The sequence below is a fragment of the Hippoglossus stenolepis genome, chromosome 24 (genome assembly GCF_022539355.2).
Source record: "Hippoglossus stenolepis isolate QCI-W04-F060 chromosome 24, HSTE1.2, whole genome shotgun sequence".
NCBI classification, from domain to species: domain Eukaryota; kingdom Metazoa; phylum Chordata; class Actinopteri; order Pleuronectiformes; family Pleuronectidae; genus Hippoglossus; species Hippoglossus stenolepis.
In genome coordinates this window covers 779,640-798,168 of record NC_061506.1, presented here as the reverse complement: position 1 = coordinate 798,168, position 18,529 = coordinate 779,640, and the positions used below count along the sequence as shown (strand labels likewise).

At 48.3% G+C, this 18,529-nt stretch overlaps 4 protein-coding genes across 6 annotated transcripts; all 4 read left to right on the top strand.

Moving 5' to 3' along the window:
* Positions 1-306: 306 nt before the first annotated feature.
* On the top strand, positions 307-6,468 carry dusp27 (dual specificity phosphatase 27). 2 transcript variants are annotated; one of them, XM_035150239.2, is made up of 6 exons: positions 307-413; positions 1,132-1,289; positions 1,395-1,513; positions 2,414-2,645; positions 2,815-3,032; positions 3,113-6,468. In XM_035150239.2, the coding sequence occupies exons 2-6, from the start codon at positions 1,174-1,176 to the stop codon at positions 5,884-5,886; spliced, it is 3,459 nt and encodes a 1,152-aa protein (XP_035006130.2). In that variant the 5' UTR covers positions 307-413; positions 1,132-1,173; the 3' UTR covers positions 5,887-6,468. The 2 variants fall into 2 exon arrangements, with proteins under 2 accessions (XP_035006130.2, XP_035006131.2); XM_035150240.2 differs by having other exon boundaries at positions 325-413; positions 1,009-1,289.
* Positions 6,469-8,950: 2,482 nt separating this feature from the next.
* Positions 8,951-10,562, top strand: LOC118103659. The gene is made up of 2 exons (XM_035150810.2): positions 8,951-9,300; positions 9,963-10,562. The coding sequence occupies exons 1-2, from the start codon at positions 9,171-9,173 to the stop codon at positions 10,271-10,273; spliced, it is 441 nt and encodes a 146-aa protein (XP_035006701.2). The 5' UTR covers positions 8,951-9,170; the 3' UTR covers positions 10,274-10,562.
* Positions 10,563-10,927: 365 nt separating this feature from the next.
* Positions 10,928-16,356, top strand: LOC118103575 (zinc finger protein 513). Of its 2 annotated transcripts, XM_047339068.1 has the most exons (7): positions 10,928-11,078; positions 11,389-11,618; positions 13,454-13,576; positions 13,683-14,315; positions 14,811-15,004; positions 15,096-15,722; positions 15,778-16,356. In XM_047339068.1, exons 2-6 carry the CDS (start codon positions 11,579-11,581, stop codon positions 15,699-15,701), a joined length of 1,596 nt encoding a protein of 531 aa, XP_047195024.1. In that variant the 5' UTR covers positions 10,928-11,078; positions 11,389-11,578; the 3' UTR covers positions 15,702-15,722; positions 15,778-16,356. The 2 variants fall into 2 exon arrangements, with proteins under 2 accessions (XP_047195024.1, XP_035006549.2); XM_035150658.2 differs by lacking the exons at positions 10,928-11,078; positions 11,389-11,618; positions 15,778-16,356 and adding an exon at positions 12,012-12,169 and having other exon boundaries at positions 15,096-15,762.
* Positions 16,357-16,742: 386 nt separating this feature from the next.
* On the top strand, positions 16,743-18,493 carry plaat1l (phospholipase A and acyltransferase 1-like). The gene is made up of 5 exons (XM_035150659.1): positions 16,743-16,901; positions 17,355-17,484; positions 17,649-17,737; positions 17,860-18,024; positions 18,197-18,493. The coding sequence occupies exons 1-5, from the start codon at positions 16,893-16,895 to the stop codon at positions 18,260-18,262; spliced, it is 459 nt and encodes a 152-aa protein (XP_035006550.1). The 5' UTR covers positions 16,743-16,892; the 3' UTR covers positions 18,263-18,493.
* Positions 18,494-18,529: the final 36 nt, after the last annotated feature.

The window sequence follows — 18,529 nt, the reverse complement described above, 5'->3', positions numbered from 1 at the left end:
CGATGGTCAGCTGACGGCTGATAAGCACTCGGGCAGCGCTCGGGCTCAGGGGACGAGTCTTCTGAGGGACAAACATCTGCTCTGTGAAGCCAGATGTGGAACCAGAGGTAGACTTCAGTGGAAGGTTTATAAATATACACACACATATAGATATATATATATACACAAAGTAAAAAGATGAGAAAGCAAAGTAAATCCTCTCATATTTAAATGAGCTGTTAAATGCAGCGTTACTCTGGTAAAAGTACTCGATTACATGCTGGTGTCGGGTGTCAGGGTCTCCACAGGCCTGCTGGGGAGGTGGGGGGGGAGGTGGAGAGGAGGGGGAGACTAACTTTAGGAGATTGTGTCAGTGCGGCCGCTGTCAGCTTCAGAGCAGATCACCTCCTCTGGCCTGACCCGTCTGAACAGAGGTAAGAACGCACACTCACACACACACAGACACACACACAGACACACACGAGGAGTTTTACGTGAAGCTGAAAACCAGACGTTTTGTTTTTCTGTGAGTTTTCACACGTCTGATGAAACCTGTCGTAAAGCCTGAAGCTGTTCGGCCTCTCGAGTGTGACGCTGCAGCTCGGAGGCAGCTGTCACGTCACCAAAAATAGATCTGCTGGAAGGCCTCATATCACACACACACACACACTCACACACACACCATCACAGACACACACAATCACAGACAAACACAGACTCACACACAGAGATTTGAATCACTGTAATTATTCTGGTTGTGTGACGGCAGCACTCGTGAATGATGTCCTACTTCTCCCACCATGACTCACTGAAGTTCTTCTTTGTATAGAAACAGTTTAATATTACTTTATACAACACTGACTTTATCTCTGGTATCGACTCAGTAAATACGAAGCTGGGGCCTTGTTTTTGTTTCTATTTGAATAATAAATGATGCTGAATTTTCTCTGAACGCTTCTTTTTGCTCTGATCAACCTTTAATTAAGCGATGAATTGTCTTTACGTTGTGTTGTTGTTGTTGCTCGGCAGGTGTGTGTGACCTGAGTTAGAGTTTAGACTTTGAGAAACCAGGATTAATCTGAGGTCAAAGGTCACAGACCCTTCATCCGATCCAGACACAAACACAGACCTGCTCTTCATCGTCTTCCTCAGAGATCCGGTCTCACCAGCAGGAAGAGAGGGATCTTGGTTGCCATGGAGTCGACCAAAGAGAGCGAGGAGCACGGGGATCAGGCGGTTCCTGATGAAGACGAGGAGCAGCGGAGCGTCAGAGGAGTCCAGTCCCATTACCTCCGCTGCCCCTCCCCCAGGTACGAGACCGACCTGAGCCACACACCAGAAGGGAATTATCACAAACAAAAGTCCTGATGTTTGGTTTGTGACGACGTCTCTTTGTTTCTTTCTCCTCCTCTCAGTTTCTCCATGATGTCCGACTCCAGGTTTTCGGCCATCTCCGGCTCCGACGCTGCGAGCATCTTCATGGAGCCCATCCACCTCTCGTCGGCCATCGCTGCCAAGCAGATCATCAACGAGGGTGAGACGAGGAAAAGACACTAGACGTAGTTTCTATTCAAACACAGAAACAGGAACAGAGACCAAATTGCAGAGGACAGTTTTTAATTATTCATCGATTATCATCAGTCTTTAAAATGTCAAATATAATGAGAAATGTCCACAAGCTGCAGCAGCAAATTGTTTTCCATGAATCCTGGTTTAATTAACCGAACACCAACCTTTGAATTCTGTGCAGACACATTTCTGATATTGTGTCGTCTGATCAGAAGCTGGAACACAGTGACACTTGTTCTATTCCCTGAGTTCTGGTTCTGTTTAAGAAGCAGGGATCAGATCAGGTCAGACTTCTGATTCATCCCCGTCTCTCCTCATTCCAACACACGATTCCCTCGTCCTCATCCAACGACTCTAATTTGGTCAAATCCTCTTCCAGTGCTTTGAGTCCACGTCTCGTCCCTGCAGCTCATTACCGGACGGACGCTCAGAGACGTTTGTCATTGAGAGAGCGGAGTCGAGCTGATTGAGGGAATTAGCCTGAACGAGTCGTGGAGCAGCTCCGGCCTCAGATTCCTCCTCCGACATTATGTCGCATTAGCTGCAGCTTAATGGACGATGCATGTTTCATCTGCAGGGACATGAATACATTCAGCAGCTGCTGATTCTCCACCACGTGTAGTTTCATGGTTTTCACAGGGACGGACATACGCACAGCAGCGTCTCCATTATGTTGTAAAGATGGAGATACCTGCTCCGAACCCGTCCACCCCCCAGTGGGAGTAAGAGCCATGAACCTCCATGTGGTGTAATTTCAGTGCCACAGAGAGCGAGCTTCATTCTGAGGGTTTAGTCAAACAGCAGGTTTTACTGCAATCACACCGGATGAGGATCAACTTCAACAACACTGTCTCCTCCTCCTCAGAGCTGCCGCCTCGTGGCGTCCGCACCGAGTCCGTCCCCGAGTCCATGCTGGAGACGGCCGAGCAGCTGATGGTGGAGGACCTTTACAACCGGGTCAAGGACATGATTGACGACCGCAGCCCCTACAACACGCCCTGCGTGCTGGACATCCAGAGGGCCATGGTGCAGGACCGCCTGGAGGCGCCCGTCAACCAGGTGGACGAGGTGTGGCCCAACATCTTCATCGCCGAGAAGTGAGTGTTCGCACACAACAGCGCCACTGTCTGGTAGAAGCTGTGCACTGCATCAGACGTCCATTTAACAGTCTCAAACTTACTCGTTGTTAAATCACATTATCTTCATCAGCAGAAACTCTCCTCACTTGTTTCCTCACTTTAAATCTCTGAAATGTTTCTGTGTCAGATCCGTTGCAGTGAACAAAGCTCGTCTGAAGCGAATGGGCATCACCCACATCCTGAACACGGCCCACGGCACCGGCGTCTACACCGGAGACACCTTCTACACCGGCATGAACATCCAGTACATGGGCATCGAGGTGGACGACTTCGCCGACGCAGACATCTCGGTGCACTTCAGACCCACCGCAGAGTTCCTGGACGAGGCCCTGCTGACGCACAAAGGTGAGGGGGGGGTCTGATCGAACACATCCTGGCCTCGAAGTTTCCATCAGTCAAATTGTAAAGACGGTTTCTCTTTGCAGGAAAGGTTCTGGTTATTTCCATGATGGGCGCCAGTCGCCCCGCCGTCCTGGTGGCGTCCTACCTGATGATATTCCATCACATGACCATCATGGAGGCCCTGACGTCCATGAGGAAGAAACGCCCCATCAACCCCAACGAAGGCTTCCTGAAGCAGCTGCGAGAGCTTAACGAGAACCTGATGGAGGAGCGCGACGACGACGACGAGACGCTCAGCCAATGCTCTGTGGTCGACGCTCGCACCCGGAATCGCCTCTTCGGCGAAGGCGGGGACGATGACGACGACTACGATACGGATAAGGAAGACGAGCAGAGTATGATCCAGGTGAAAGCTAACTCCATCATGATGGAGGAGGAGGAGGATGGAGAGAGTGTGATGAGCAGCGTCGCCTCGTCTTCCGCCGCCACCGCGCTCAGGAGTGGACTGATCGGGGCACAGAATGGTCCGGACAGCCAGGGATCAACCTCCGAGGTGATTGTCCTCCCCGAGCAGGACGGCAATGAAGACGAGGACGAAGATGGCCTCGACGGTATGATCCGCGAGTGGCAGCGGAGAAATGACAAGTATCAAAGTGAGGATTGGTGGGAGGCGCAGCTGAACAGCGAGGGTGAAGATGGAGAATCTCTTTTAGGAGGCCAGCCGAAGAGGACGAAGGACGGAGCAGACGCCGATGTGGACAGCGTCACCAGTGAGGACGTACGAGCTGTGAAAGAGCGGCTGAAGCGTCGCAACCGACGCCCGCCTTCTGATGCGATGTCCACCTCCAGCAGCATGAATTACTCTGATCTCTGGAATCAGAGGCTGAGAGAAATCGAGGAACAAGCCGCCACTCGTTACCGCAAGAAAGAGGAGGACGAAAGCAGCGAGAGCACCGCCACAGAGGGAGGAGGGAAGACGAAGATTGACGATGAAGTGCAGAGCATCCTCTCCGACTCCAGCTCCATGTACAACTTCTGCCAGAAGAACAAGGAGAAGCTGACGCCTCTGGAGCGTTGGCGCATCAAGAGGATCCAGTTCGGCTGGAACAAGAAAGATCACGAGGATGGAGAGAAGAGTTCAGTTGGAGATGGAGAAAACGGCGAGGGAGAGGTGAAGACCCCGTCTTTCCAAGACGTCAACCTGACGGCGTATCAGGCGTGGAAGCTGAGGCAGCAGAAGCGTCTTGGCGAGGAGAACACTGATGAGATTCTGGAGATGAGTCGAGGTGAGGACTCTGCCACGATCAAACGGAGGCAGAGACGGGAGGAGATCCTGGAACGTTCGAAGAAGACGTTAGAAGAGAGTCAGTCCATGTGTGGCTGGGAGACGGAGAGCTGCGTCAGCGGAGGAACGATCCCTCTGTCGGCCTTCTGGGCTGGAGCCGGCGTCACAGGCCCGCCGAGCGTCGCCAACGACGACAACATGTCCATGCTCAGCGGCAGGTCGTCAGTCATATCCTCAGTTTCACAAGCTCGCAGCACAAGGTCGGCACAGTCCGCAGGTCATCTTCATCCGCCTGTTCCCCCCATCCTGCCTGTTCCCACGATGCAGGGGCCGGGAGGTGAACCGATGGTCAACCTGGCGAGCATCCAGAACTGGATCGCCAACGTCGTATCTGAAACGATCCAGCAGAAGCAGAATGAGATGAGCCTGCCGCCTCCATCCCGTGCAGGATCGGAGTTCGGCTTTGGACGAGGTGCGGCGAGTGTGATCTCCGGCCGGGGACGTGATGATGACAAGGCGTCCTTGTTGAGCGGCGCGCCCTACTCCAGCGCTCTGTCCCAGGGTCGTGGCAAGGCGGCGTCGTCGGTGCTCTCAGGTGGCGGGGCGAGCAGCATCTCAGGTCTCAGCGGTAGAGGTTCTGCGTTCAGCTCAACCCTCGGCTCCACCCTGGGCTCAAAGAAAAACAAGATCACCACCACCAGCGTCCCACTCTACAGCCTCTTCCAGGACCAGGTCGACCTGGGGAAACTGGACGCCATGGACAAGCAGATCAAGTCTGAGATGAGGGGCAAGATGGCGACCTACGAGAAGAAGAAGATCCTGGAGAACAACAGGCGCAGTACTTTGTACAAGAAGAAGAAACCGAAGGAGGATGAAGATGAGGAGGAGGAGAGTAAGAGGAGGGAGGAGGAGTTTCTGGAGGAGGCAAAGAAACCGGAGAAACCTACGAGGACGTACGGTTTGTCTGGATGTCTGAATCTCAAAACGGCTCTGGAGAAAGATAAGAACACCAGCATCGACGATTGGCTGAAAAGCGTCCGACCTCCTCCTGGGAAAACGGCGTCCGGAGCAGAAGCTGGTCCTTCGGAGGATTCCTACGACGATCTGGATGCCTCCGCTTCTGAATTTGAATTCTCGAGCCGCAGGGCGTCCTACGCTGTTGAAGAGGAAGACGAGGAAACGTACAGCTCCAGATACAGATCGAGGTTACGCGCCGACCTGTCGAGCGAAGACGCAGAATACTCCAGCAACAGTTACAGCCAGCGCCGGGCGGGGAGGTCGCACGGGGACGAGAGCGCCGAGGGGACGGAGAGCTACGCCGACCTCTCCACCAAAAGAAAAATCGGGCAACGTTCTCAATTTGAAAGCAGCGAGACAGAAGCGAGGAGCAGTAGAAGAGGGCAAGCCAAGGACAATGATGGTGAAGAGGAGGAGGATGATATCGCCACCTTCATCGCACAAACCAGGCAAAGGGTCCGAGCTCGAGCTGCCGCGGAGGCTGAGGACGACGAGGTCCTCGTTGCTTGGCGAGCGCAGCAAGAAGCGAAGTCACAAAGTCGGAGGGACTCGTAAAATACGACTGACGAAGGGAGGTTGTAGGAATTTAGAGCTACGTGCTAATTATGCTAAATCAAAGCACAGACTGTAAATAAAAATGGACGACATGACAGTGAAGCCGAAGCTCGAGGATCACCGCTGCCCCGACAAGATGGCGCTGCCTGTAACTGGGATAGTTTTAGACGCGTCGTCCATCTTTTTTTTACAGTCCAGAGTTAAAAAACTGCTCATATTGACTCAAAATGTTTTAAAAGTGTGAAATTATCTAAAAACTAACTTTAGGAAAGAGTTGAAGAACTTTAAATGTTCTAGAATCCTTCGTATAGCAAAAAGAATTCACATCCGTAACAAACACGAGCACCTTTACCTTTTGATCACGCATCAAATGTTGTGTAAAATAATGTCCAGAGCCTGTTTTATTAAGTAACGACTGTAACTATGGATAATTGAAGTACATATTCAGTTTTTCGTTGTGTATTATTGAGCGTTAACGATCATAAAACTGATCAAGAGGACGAGAAACTCCTGAACATAGAAACTCCTGTTTGTACTGTTACACTATTTTATTATTGCAATAAATATTCAGATAAATGATGATTTGTGGATTTTTCCTTGAATTGTTGTTTTTCTCATGAACTTTAAAATAAATAAAAATCTGTTAATAAATTAAGAAATAAACAACTCAACAAATAGAAATAAGGAAATCAAATATATTTGCAGTTATATAACATCTGTAATTACCTTGAATGTCTGAAACTTAATAATTCCACATAAGTTGTGTGAAGTAGTAAATGATTGCTCACAGAAAAAGCATAAAGACTGAGTTGTGACTTTCTATGAATTATATGACTTTATTTTTCAGAGCTCTGAACATCAGCTGAAGATCCCGAGGAGACAGAGTCAGTTTTGTATTTGAGGAATTTGTGGGATTTTTAATAATTTGACGAATCTGCGGTTGAGACTCGTGTTTCTCTGGGGTTGTTGTGCATGATGATCGTTTCCTGGAATAACCGGCTCCTCATTGGCTCTGGTGGGAGGACACTTTATATTTAGATGGGTTTTTGTTTATAGAGACAGTTGCTGTATTTCACATGATGTAGCGCCTCCCAGTGGACGGAGAGAGTATTGCTTTCCATATCTTCTGACACTGAAACTGAAAGGTCTACTTCTCTTTAACAATTAAACTAACTACTACTTGTGTTTTCTTTGGATGTCTCGTCCCAGGTGTGTGACACATATGCTTGTGTGCGGAGGCTGAATGCTGACGTGTGATCGTACAGCAGCTTATTGTGAAGCTGCACATTCCTCAGGGATAAACCGCTGAGGGAATGTTGATCTTCAAACTGTTGTACATGCAGAGAAAAGCCTCGTTAGGAATCTAACTGGGATAACACAGACATGTACTCTTTTAAAAATATATATACATGAGTACTTTGTTCAACCCATACGGCTTAAAATACATAAGATATATCAGTATTGATATTTTTAAGTAATTTTCATTTACTTTTAAAATCGGCCAAAGACGTGTGTGATGAAATGTAGTTTTTGTTATTTGAGTTATGTGCGTTTCCTTTCAGTGTAAAACAGGATCTCTTTATTAGTGTGAGTGTTTTCTTTCCAGTGACGCGAAGGAGAACGTGAGATCCCACCTGGGAGATTAAAGTCTTACACAAACATCCATGAGGCTGAAAACCTCCAGGTCACCGGACTGAGAAGTGACGCGTTGCTGCTTGTTTCTGCCAATCGGCATTAACCGAATCCTTCCCTGAGTGAGTGTGAAGGTTTTCACATCACAGACAAGTGGTTTGACATTTTCAACAAAGCGAGAGGTTGAAGCAGAGAAGAAGAAAAGCTTTCAGCTCAGGATGGCGAGCTGGTGGACGCCGGCTGATCTTCTGGACCTGGAGGAGAACTCCATAGTTTCTCGGGTGATTCAGGCCGTCGGGCTGTTTGGAGACATTCTGTCTTTAGAGGACACGATGGAGCCCATGTTGTCTGCGGTCCAACGAGGGGACACAGTCAGGGAGAGGCCTGATGATGATGAGGATGACAGGGCTGCAGCATCAGACGAGGAAGAGGTGATAGAAAGTGTCCAAGGAGATGAAGAGGATGATGAACATGAGAGCAAGGAAGAAAAGAAGGATGAGGATTTGCAAAGAGGAGGAAAAGTGGAGGAACAAGGAGGAGATGAAGGACACACACATGAAGAGGAGGAAACGCAAGAAGAGGTGAAGACAAAAGAGGAGGAGGAGTTGGGGGACGAAGAAGAAAAGGATGAGGGATGTGTAGAAGAAGAAAGAGAGGATGAAAAAGAGAAGGAAGAGGAGGAGTGTGAGAAAGAGAACAAGCACGATGGGAAAGGAAAAGATGAGGTGGAGGAAGAACTGAGGGAGAAAGAAAAGGAAGAAGAGGCTGAAAAAGGTGATGAAACTGTGGAGAAGCAAGAAGAAGAGAGAGATGGAATAAATGAGGTGGACGAAGAGGAAGAAGAGGCAGAAGTGGAGGAAGAACGACAGAAAGAGGAGCCTGAAGGACGACAAGAAAAAGAAAGAAGGGAGGACGTCGAGACTGAAGAAGAGGAGAGGAGGATAGAGAGTGGGGATGAAGGGATGGTAGATGGAGAGGAAGAAATAGAAAGACAGGATGAAGAACAGAGGCAGACAGAGAAGGAAGAGGAGGATGAGGTGATGAAGGAAGAAAGTTGGGATGATGGAGAAGAGAAAGAGATGGATAGACATGAGGAAGAGGAGGCTGAAGTAATAGAAGAACAGATGCAAGGAGAGGAAACAGAAGAAAATGAAGTGATGAGGGAAGAAGGTATGGATGACAGAGTGGAGGGAGAAGAGGAGGAAGAGGAGGTGGATGGAAGAAAAGAAGAAAACAATGAGACAGTGGATGAAGATGTGGAAGATTCAGAGGAGAAAGAAACAACAAGAGAGATACATCACACTGAAAAAGAAGAAGAGATGGAGGAAGAAGATGAAGAGGAAGCAGAGAAAGTAAATAAAGAACCAGATGGTGGAGGAGAAGAAAATGATGCTGAAGAAGAGGAGGAAGAAGAAGAGGTGAAGACTGCATCAGACCAAGAGGAAAATACAGAAGAAGAAAAACAGCTGAACGAGGAAACAACTGATAAAGAAATAAAACACGTTGAAGAGTCAGATTCATCATCATCTTCATCACTCGGCTCCACTGAAACACTGAGTCATGATGGAGTGAGACCAGAGAACGAGAGAAAAGAGGGAGAGAACGACTCTGGCAGACAGAACAGTGAGGACGTTTGTCTCACATCACCGGACATGGACAAAGACTCTGAGGAGGTTTTACTGAGCAGCTCCGATGCTTTGACTCAATCTGCAGAGACGAGTCTTCATCCTGTCGACGCTCGACTGAGAGAAACGGCAGAGACGTCACCTGAACCACTCACAGGTACGATTTCTGATTCTTACTCTGAGCTCGTACTCAAATGAAACTGTTTTCAGACGTGTTCCTCAAATGTTCTGGAGGTTTTCATGTAACATGTCCTCGTGAGTCCATGTGAGGACACAGCAGGACAATGTGTGGAAGCTTCCCAGTGAGCGAGTGGACGTGTTGATGAGGTTTCTAACACGTGACGGACGTGAAACTGGAAGAACACAAACATCTCAGGATGAAGACGAGGAGCCGTACACGTAGAAGACGAAGACGTCCACTTGGAAAGACGAGGAGGTTCCAGATCTTTTGGTGATGAGGGCCGACGCCGGTGTGGATGAGCTGTAAACAACAACACTGATCTTTCCACAGCAGAGTTTATACATCGTGTCCCGCCTCCTGCTGCTCGACAGGCTCCGCCTTCCTTTACGTCTAAAATGTTGAGTTGTTTCTGCTGTGAGAGCTTTGTTTAGTTTTACAGTGTAGAGACGAGGTTATGTAACTGCAGCTACGATTGGCTGGAAGATTCCGGTCAGAGAGTTCATTCATTAAAATGTAATTAAAATTCCACAGTGATGACATCCACACAAACGACTGCAGCAGGCGTCTGCTGATAAAACAACTGATTGATACCAGGTTGGAAATGAAAGAAAAGGTCACTGTGATGTTTCTGTTTCCAGATCGACCGACTTCAGGCTTGAAGCTGGAGAACAAAGGGACTGGGATGGACGCAGCTGCTCAGTCGTCCGTGGAAACCGGACGGGAAAGCACCAAGCTCGGTCCGAACCAGAACCCGGCGATGGAAGCGAAGGAGGGCGAAGGGGCCAAAGAGGAAGGAGGTCAGAACTCCCCGGACATGAACGGAGAGGCGGACGACAAGAAGAGCGGCAGCCGTCAGTCATCGAAGTACAAAACTGTGTCGTACAGGAGGATCCGCAGAGGAAACACCAAACAGAGGATCGACGAGTTTGAGTCCATGATGAACTTCTGATCGTCTCAAGCATTTAAAGCCAAGTTTCTTTTTATAATCCTGTACGTTTGAATGATGATTGAACGAATAGAGAACGAGAACCCAGGATAGAGCCTTGTGGTACTCCATTTTTAATTATATGTTATTAGTCCTCTATAATAAATACAATGATACACTTATTATAGAAGAAACTGACACGTGTGTAGTTGATTTATATGTTTTCTTTTTGTTGTAAACTTCCCAGTTACTATTGTTATATTTATAGTCATATTTAATGATATTAAACCAGCTTACAAAGCATCATACAGAACTGTTGTGTTTTTATTTTTCAACACTATTTGAGTTAATTCACAATCTATAAATAAAATAATACAATCTCCATTGTGCTTATCTTAATATTTCAATACACAATATTGTATACATGTACATATTACTCTTATTTTATGATCTTGTACAACAATAGATTTGAAATCAATATAAATAATATCTTAAAATATATATTATATATTGTTTGTAGTATATTATAAATAATGTTGTGTACATTCCTCAAGTTGCTCTTTGCCTCTGAATATTGGACAGATTATATCCACATATAAATGTTAATCATAACAACAATAAATACGTTTTTATTTGTGCATAGTTAATTTACAGCGAACAAAACGTCACTTTTGATCTGAGAACACTACAAGTCCCAGGATGCAGTGCGGCGGGCCGTGACGTCACCAGGAGCCCGGACCCGGCGTGTAGCAGCAACAAAAGATTGTTTTTAAAAGCTCGAGCGACGTTTCCTCGCGGACACGTGCGGGTTTTAAAGGTTTCCTCACAGGTACGTTGATCCGACAACCGACGGCCACCGACGAGAAGCACGTGTCCGCGCTGGAGTTCAAACTGCAGCTCGGTTTCCAACGTTTAACTTAGCCGGCTAGCTAGCTGGCTAGCACGATGGCCCCGGCTATGTGCTGGGAAACAACAACAAGGAATGACCCGTAGCGGGACTTTAAAGTGGTTTAAGTGCGTGTGACGGGATTTAAACCCCGAACGCAGCCGGAAGTGCTCGTGTTGTGTAGTTTATTGAACATGGAAGCGGGTTTAATGTGTGTTAACGGCTGCTGGGGTCCGTGTGCACTCTGCTCCAGGGAGTAGACGGCAGCGATGACACCCCCGCTGTCCGCCGGAGGAAGAGGAAGAGGAAGGAGGTGATGATGATCCCGCTCAGTTAGCTGGCTGCCTGGCTGACTGACGGACCGAGCCGCCGGGGCCCCGCACACCGAGAGGCGTCCCCCCCCCCCGCAGCCGCCGCACGACCCGGGCCGCACACGGGCCAGGATGCCGCGGAGGAAACAGTCCAACCCGCAGCCGGTGAAACGTGAGTGTGTGTCTGTCTCTCTGTGTGTGTGTCCTCCAGCTGTCTGATCACGTGTCTGCTCGAGCTTCACCGCGGACCCTTGAGTTTGAGGAAGTGCGTCTTTCTGTCTCTTGTCTCGTGAACTGTCCACTTTTCACTTTTCTACCAGCGGCTCCGCTCGCTCCTGGAGACAGCCGGACAAAAGTTGTGTGACCGGTTGAACATGTCCCCGGGACCGGCCTCTTCCTCATTGTCCGTGGGAGAGGAAGACTGCTGTGTGTGTGTGTGTGTGTGTTATCTCATCCTGACTGCCTCTCCACTTCCTCTCTTCCTCTTCACAGGCCTGTACCTGACCTCCCCCCCGCCCGCTCCCTCCTTTCCTTCCCCTCTTTCTTCCTTCAGCTTCCTGCCTCACGTTCGCCGGCTGTGTTTTCACTTCACTTGTGTCAGGAGGGTGTTGGTTCGTGTCCCGGTTTCAGCTCGTCGCTCTGTTTACACCAGGAGAATCCGCAGCTCCACAGAACCCATGATGACATTCATGTCTCGGGTTAATGATTGATAGAAGGTGCCTGGTGAGCGTCCACTTCCACCAGCACTAACACCACATCTCACCACGTTAGAGAAGGAGACTGAACTTCCTGGATCCGCCCGTTCATCCAGATCCGGGCCAGAACTCCACCGGTTCTTCTTTGGGTCGTTCTCAACGCCTCAGTTCCGTTCTACTTCAACCCTGATTCATTTTATTTGAATAATAGTGAAGCCAACATGTTGCTTTGATCATTCTGAAGATCGTGATCAGAACCGAGGCCCGTCCAGGAAGCAGCTCCTCGTTACATCCGCACAGTCAATGTAAACAAAGCTGTGGAACAAAAGTGTGTAACGTCTCCGTCATGCTGCTGCTTCAGATTAACGACTGCTGACAAAACACTGTGGTGACCTTCGCTCGGAGATGTGCCTGAACGCACCTTCGACACAGTGCTAAGGGGGGGGGGGGCTTGGTGACTGACCAGTTGTGTCGTTTGTGTTCTTCAGAGACACGTTGTTCCTTTGTGCTCTTGTCCTGTTGTTGTGTGAGCTTTGTGTTATGTCTCAGTTAAAGTGTTTGATAAAGTAAAAGTGGATCTGAGCTGATGTGAAAATGCTCCAGCAGCTTTTTAAGCTCCGTAAATATCTTGTCGTGTTTCTCATCCTTTCTTTCACTTCTCCTCCCTTTCCTGGCTCGGTCGGCCTCGTTCCTCTTCGTCCTCCTCTTCCTCTGCACTTATCTCATCCTCACTCATTTCCTTTGCTTGCCTGCCTCTGCTTCCTCTCCACCTCCTCCTCCTCCTCTTCCTCCTCCTCTTCTTCTTTTACTCCCTCTCAGCATGAGTCCTTAAACCCTGAAACCACCTCTTCCAGCTAAATACTCATCACACGATTCCAGTTTCTGTCAGAATAGAATGAAGCAGCAACAATTATATTCAATAAAACATTTCAAAAGCTGTTTTTCTTGATGTCTTAACATTTTATAGACATTTCTAGTTGATCAGTAATGGAAATAATTGTGTGGATTAACTCATTTACTGTGATTTGTTTTACTTGTTAATACGAAAACTTAACCTTTTCTCTTCAAAACATGCAGAGAACAAATCTGTGTTTTCTTTTTCATGGAAATTCAACTTGTTGTTTAGTGTAATTGTACGACTTGTATCAGTGAAGCAGACTCACAATAACACACAAGGGTTTTACTTTGTGTTTTGGCTCTGTGTGAAAAACAGGATCTTCCCTCTGGGCTCATTGCAGTTTAGGTAACGTGTTTGAAAGTGTTTAACATGAAAGTGATCATGAAGTGTGTTTGTGTGTCTGTGTGCGTTCAGTGGAGTTGGAGGATGGGGCTGTGGTGTGTGAGCCGAGCTGCCTGGTGCTGGAGAGCGACTTCCTGCTGAGCGGAGATCTGGAGTTTGGAGACTCTGAGATCATGGGGCTGGAAAGAGACACTGGTGAGACGCACACAGACACACACAGACACACACACAGACACACACACTCTATAACAACGTGTTGATGGACTCGCTGAAGGCAGCTCTGGCGTGTTTCCTCCCTCAGGTATGACGGTGTTCTCTCTGAGCGTAGAGGACGACCCCTCAGCGCCGGCGGACACGTTCCCAGCGTTCCTCTCCTGTAAAGGATGTGGTCAGCTGCTGGGAGACTCTCCTCTGGGGGCCGGCTTGGATCTCGGTGTGGGTCTGGACCTGGGGGTGGAGCTTTACTGCCTGAGCTGCGAGGAAGGCGTCCACCACGCGGCGTCCCTCGACTCCTCCCCGGTGTCCAACCTGTTGGACGCCTCCATCAGCGGCCGCTCTGACAGGAAGAGGAGGAGCATAGGTAAGACGGACGCCATGGGCGACGTCCCGGCCAAACTGTACTCGTGCTCGCTCTGCAGCTTCACCACGCGTTACTCCAACCACCTGAAACGCCACATGAAGACCCACGACGGCCAGAAGCCGTACCACTGCCCCGTCTGCCCCTACGCCTCCGCCCAGCTGGTCAACCTGCAGCGCCACGCACGCACGCACACCGGGGAGAAGCCGTACCGCTGCCTCCAGTGCAGCTACGCCTGCAGCTCCCTGGGCAACCTGCGGAGGCACCAGCGCATGCACACGCAAGAGAGGCCTCAGAGGAGAGAGAAGGAGAAACGGCGAGGGAGGCGGAAAAAGACAAACGCTGAAAGTGAAGAAGGTGAAATGTTCAACTTTACTTAGAAGGTTTTGGAAAAGATGACGACAGGATCCGTTGATGCAGTAAAATACATGTTTTAATATTTCTTATGAAGACAGCGGGTGAAGTAAATATTATAAATTCTCCATGTATGATCCGTCTGAAGAGAAACCTCATAAACATTTAAAAGGTTAAATTAGAAATGAGGAAACAACAAGTTGAAAACGAAAGACTTGAAGAAATGAGGAAGAGAAATTTCCTGGTCGACTGATTATCGACCTGAAACTGAACTGAGCTGAGAAACGTTTATTCACACACAACTTCAACTCAGAGTGAAACACGTCTCTACTCTGAAGTAGCAATAAGAACCAGAGGAGTTTATTTAGTGTTGGATATTTGAAATGAAGTGAAGTTTAGGTATTTCAATGACAGTTTCTCGTAGTTTCATGTTTAAATGATCGAAACCAGACTGAATAAAAACTGATCTCATATGAATGAACCTCCTTCTTCTTGCAGTCGTGTCGGACCTGACGTTGCGAGTGTCCCAGGACTCGGGTTACCTCCACACGCTGGGGGCCCTGGGCTCTCCCTCGGCCCCGCTCCCCGTCCTCCTCTTCCCCCTCTGCTGCCGGGTGTGCGGCCTCACCCTGGAGGAGGCCGACCTGGACGGGGACAAGGCGGACGGCGAGGGGGACGGCGACGGAGGACAGGTACTGTGTCTGTTGACAAAGATCCAACGTGTGCTTCAGTAGATTAGTTACTTTCCTCCTCTGACGTCTTTCCTCTGCTCGTGTTCTCCAGGTGTGTCGTCGTTGCTCGTTGGACCCTACAGATGGCTCCGCCCCCTGCGGCCCCGCCGAGTCTCGAGGATCCCGCCGAGGTCAGCGAGGCACCAAGCTGTACCGCTGCCCGCACTGCCCCTTCCTGTCCCACTACCCCAACCACCTGGCCCGCCACGCCCACACCCACTCTGAGGAGAAACCCCACCGCTGCCCCCACTGCTCCTACACCTCCTCGCACCTCGACAACCTAAAACGCCACATGCGCGTGCACACGGGCGAGAAGCCTTACCAGTGCCCGTCGTGCAGCTACGCCTGCGGGAACCTGGCCAACCTGCGGCGGCACGAGCGCATCCACTCGGGCGCCAAGCCCTTCCACTGCGGCGTCTGCGGCTACTCGTGCAACCAGAGCATGAACCTGAAGAGGCACATGCTGCGGCACACGGGCGAGAAGCCGTACGCCTGCGCCGAGTGCGACTACACCACGGGTCACTGGGACAACTACAAGCGCCACCAGAGGAAACACGGGCACAACACGGACAGCTGGGACAAGCACGCGCCCGTCAACGGCCTCAGCTGGAGCGCAGACGGTCAGGAGAGCGAGAGTCAGGGACAGGAGCACAGTTAGAGAGTGTGTGTGTCTGTGTGTGAGTGTGTGTGGAGGGAGTGTGAGTGTGTGTGTTGTGTGTGAGTGTGGAGTGTGAGTGTGTGTGTGTGAGTGTGTGAGAGTGAGTGTGTGTGTGTTGTGTAAACACTGGTGAACCTCCAGCTCCGGTTGGAGTTAATCTCAGGTGCCTTTGACAGACTGATGCTGCACTGACTTTATACAGGGGCATTACCGTGCACGTGTGTGTGACTGTGTGTGTGTGTGTGCACGTGTGCAACACACACACTCACACACACGCGATGCAGTGAACGAGACTCCAGGTTTGAAACTTTTCTTCATTTCACAGAATCAACGAGAATATGAACTGAAATCTTTATTTTTTGCTTCTGCAGATAAAATATATTTTGTTAATGTGGATTCTTCCCGTCGGCGGATCTTCTTCATCTGAGGAGCTCGAAGTGGATTTGATTATGTTTCTGTTTTCTTGTGGTGTTTTTAATCCGACTCTGATGTCAGTGTTTCCTGGTGTCGACGGGACCGACTGCTTATCTCTGATCCAACGGTCGCTTCTCGTTCAGGCTCAGAAATCAGCCTTGTTAGAAACGTCTCAATGTGGAAACTGTGAATTTATCAGACTTAGAAATATTCAACATTAAAAACATTATATTTGACAAAAGCTGTGTTTCTTCTTTTGTTGTTGTTATTGATGAGTGATTTAATTTTGTCACTTTTGGTGAAAGTTCAGAAAATAAATATGAAACAAAAAGACCTCGAGTCTCTGTTCTCATATCTATTCTGGATTAAATGACTCCGTAAAGAGTTAAATGGATCTACTTCCTCTTTCACCCTCCCAGTGAAGGAAACACCTGCATCACGCCCAGGGGTGGAGGGTGCAGGACACTGAGTGACCTTCGCTGCTCAGAGGTCAAAACATCTGGAGCAAAAAGAGAGAAAGTGCAGGAACGTCCCTGAGGAATCACTTCGACCTGTGACCTGCACAAACACACCTGCAGTGAAGATGTACACAACATCAGAATAACACAACAACAGAATAACACAACAACAGATAGTGTCAGGGGGAGGGTGGAGGGGAGCAAGGGCAGTCGACTGTGACCGTGACAGACTGTATGTAAATCAGGTGGTGTCCCTGTGTGTGTCTGTCTGTGTGTGTGTGTTTAATGTCAGAAGCGACAAAGGACGACATCTTCACTCATGGGTCTGGTGAGTGACATTTAAATTCAGATATAGGTTTGATAGTTTATTTGTATTTTAATGTGTGAACCTGTGTTTTAGTGTCACTTATTATTTTGTACTGTGTAACCAGTGGTTTTATTCAAGCTGGTAAATAAGTTCCTGATGTTTTACAGACAAGATGTGAAAAATCTTTAATTCGTGAGAAAGAGCCAAAAGTGACTCATTCAAACACGTAACATGTGGGAAAAGAAAGATATGAACCAGACTCCATCGACCTTTCATCTGATTTAACACTTGGAAACAAGAATCAGTTGCTGAACTCACTTGTGGATTAATAGAGGGACGATTCTCCCACAGTTTAAAAGTCAGAAGTCTTAAAAAAACATGTGAGAAATACAGGTTGTGTTAAACATCTGTGTCATGAAACCTCAAAGCACTTCAGAGACTTCACTACTGATTTCTTTTTCTCTGTTTTTGCAGGATCATTCTCACCCTCAGGTTTTCCCTGGCGACATCGTGGAGTATCCCAGGAACAAATACTTCTCTCACTTCGCAGTGTACTACGGGGAGAGGGACGGCGTTCCCTACGTGGCTCACCTGACATGTCGAGGTCGGTGACCAAACTTCAATGTTCACTTCGTCAGCAAGTTTTCAAATCGATAATCAAACGCAGATACCGAAGAATCGGGCTCTTTAAAATAAAATCAGAACACAATTGGTAATTTATTCACTTTTCAGGAGGATTTTTAGAGATCTTGTGTTTTTGTTTGTCAGATTCAGATGCGAAGCTGCCACTGTTTGGCCGAGCTCTGAGGTCACAGGTCAAACTTGATCCTCTGGACATGCTGGGGAAGAAATACAAGGTAACACACACACACACACACTGTAGACTCTGAGGACACATGCTCAGATGTGCACTGTGAACACTACACACACACACACACACAGATGTAAAGTCTTCCTGCTCTTCATCGTCATGTGACAGGTCAGCAACATGCTGGACGACTCGTTCTCGGCCCGAGACTTCCACACCGTGGTGAAGCCTTCCATCGACGACATGATGGGTCGGGAGGTGACCTTCGACATCCTGTTCCACAACAGCGAGCACCAGGCCACGCTCTTCAGATACGGGGTGAAGCGGTCTGATCAGGTCGGTGGGGGTTTCACTCTCAGGGTTTGAATTTGTAGTTTATTGCTACAGAAAGAACATTTTGTGTGTCTACATCAAACTTTGTATTATTTTAGTCGTAGATTTTAGACAGTTTTTCTGTATTTGTCGTTAAAGTTAAAGCTAACGTCATTTCTCTGTGTGTTTTCTCCAGATAGAGAAAATATATAAATACATCATGCCGGCCTGGAAGAAGCTGTTTGTGAACAAGAAGCTGTGACGAACTGCCTCGGCCACTGAGGGGCGCTGTTCTACATCAGAGCCATTGTATTACACCAATAGTATTTATGTTTGGAGTTGAAGTGATTATACTGAAGAAAATCATATTCAAATTGTAATAATCAACCCCGTGTTATTAATCATCGTTTTTACTTTTGACTTCTAATAAAATTTCCCTCTAAATCACATCTTCACTCTTGAGAAGTATTATTAAAGTTTATTCTTGAAAATCTCCAGTTTTCTCTGATTATTTTATACATGTTATGTT

What these genes read in the sequence shown, in the direction of transcription:
- LOC118103575 (XM_047339068.1), top strand. Translation starts at nt 11,579, where the DNA reads ATGCCGCGGAGGAAACAGTCCAACCCGCAGCCGGTGAAAC. An exon ending in CAACCCGCAGCCGGTGAAAC is followed by an intron (nt 11,619 to 13,453) that starts GTGAGTGTGTGT and finishes GTGTGCGTTCAG; the next exon opens with TGGAGTTGGAGGATGGGGCT. An exon ending in AAACGCTGAAAGTGAAGAAG is followed by an intron (nt 14,316 to 14,810) that starts GTGAAATGTTCA and finishes TTCTTCTTGCAG; the next exon opens with TCGTGTCGGACCTGACGTTG.
- dusp27 (XM_035150239.2), top strand. Translation starts at nt 1,174, where the DNA reads ATGGAGTCGACCAAAGAGAGCGAGGAGCACGGGGATCAGGCGGTTCCT. An exon ending in AACATCTTCATCGCCGAGAA is followed by an intron (nt 2,646 to 2,814) that starts GTGAGTGTTCGC and finishes TTTCTGTGTCAG; the next exon opens with ATCCGTTGCAGTGAACAAAG. An exon ending in GGCCCTGCTGACGCACAAAG is followed by an intron (nt 3,033 to 3,112) that starts GTGAGGGGGGGG and finishes TTCTCTTTGCAG; the next exon opens with GAAAGGTTCTGGTTATTTCC.
- plaat1l (XM_035150659.1), top strand. An exon ending in GGCTCACCTGACATGTCGAG is followed by an intron (nt 17,485 to 17,648) that starts GTCGGTGACCAA and finishes TTTGTTTGTCAG; the next exon opens with ATTCAGATGCGAAGCTGCCA. An exon ending in TGCTGGGGAAGAAATACAAG is followed by an intron (nt 17,738 to 17,859) that starts GTAACACACACA and finishes GTCATGTGACAG; the next exon opens with GTCAGCAACATGCTGGACGA.
- LOC118103659 (XM_035150810.2), top strand. Translation starts at nt 9,171, where the DNA reads ATGGACAAAGACTCTGAGGAGGTTTTACTGAGCAGCTCCGATGCTTTG. An exon ending in GTCACCTGAACCACTCACAG is followed by an intron (nt 9,301 to 9,962) that starts GTACGATTTCTG and finishes TTCTGTTTCCAG; the next exon opens with ATCGACCGACTTCAGGCTTG.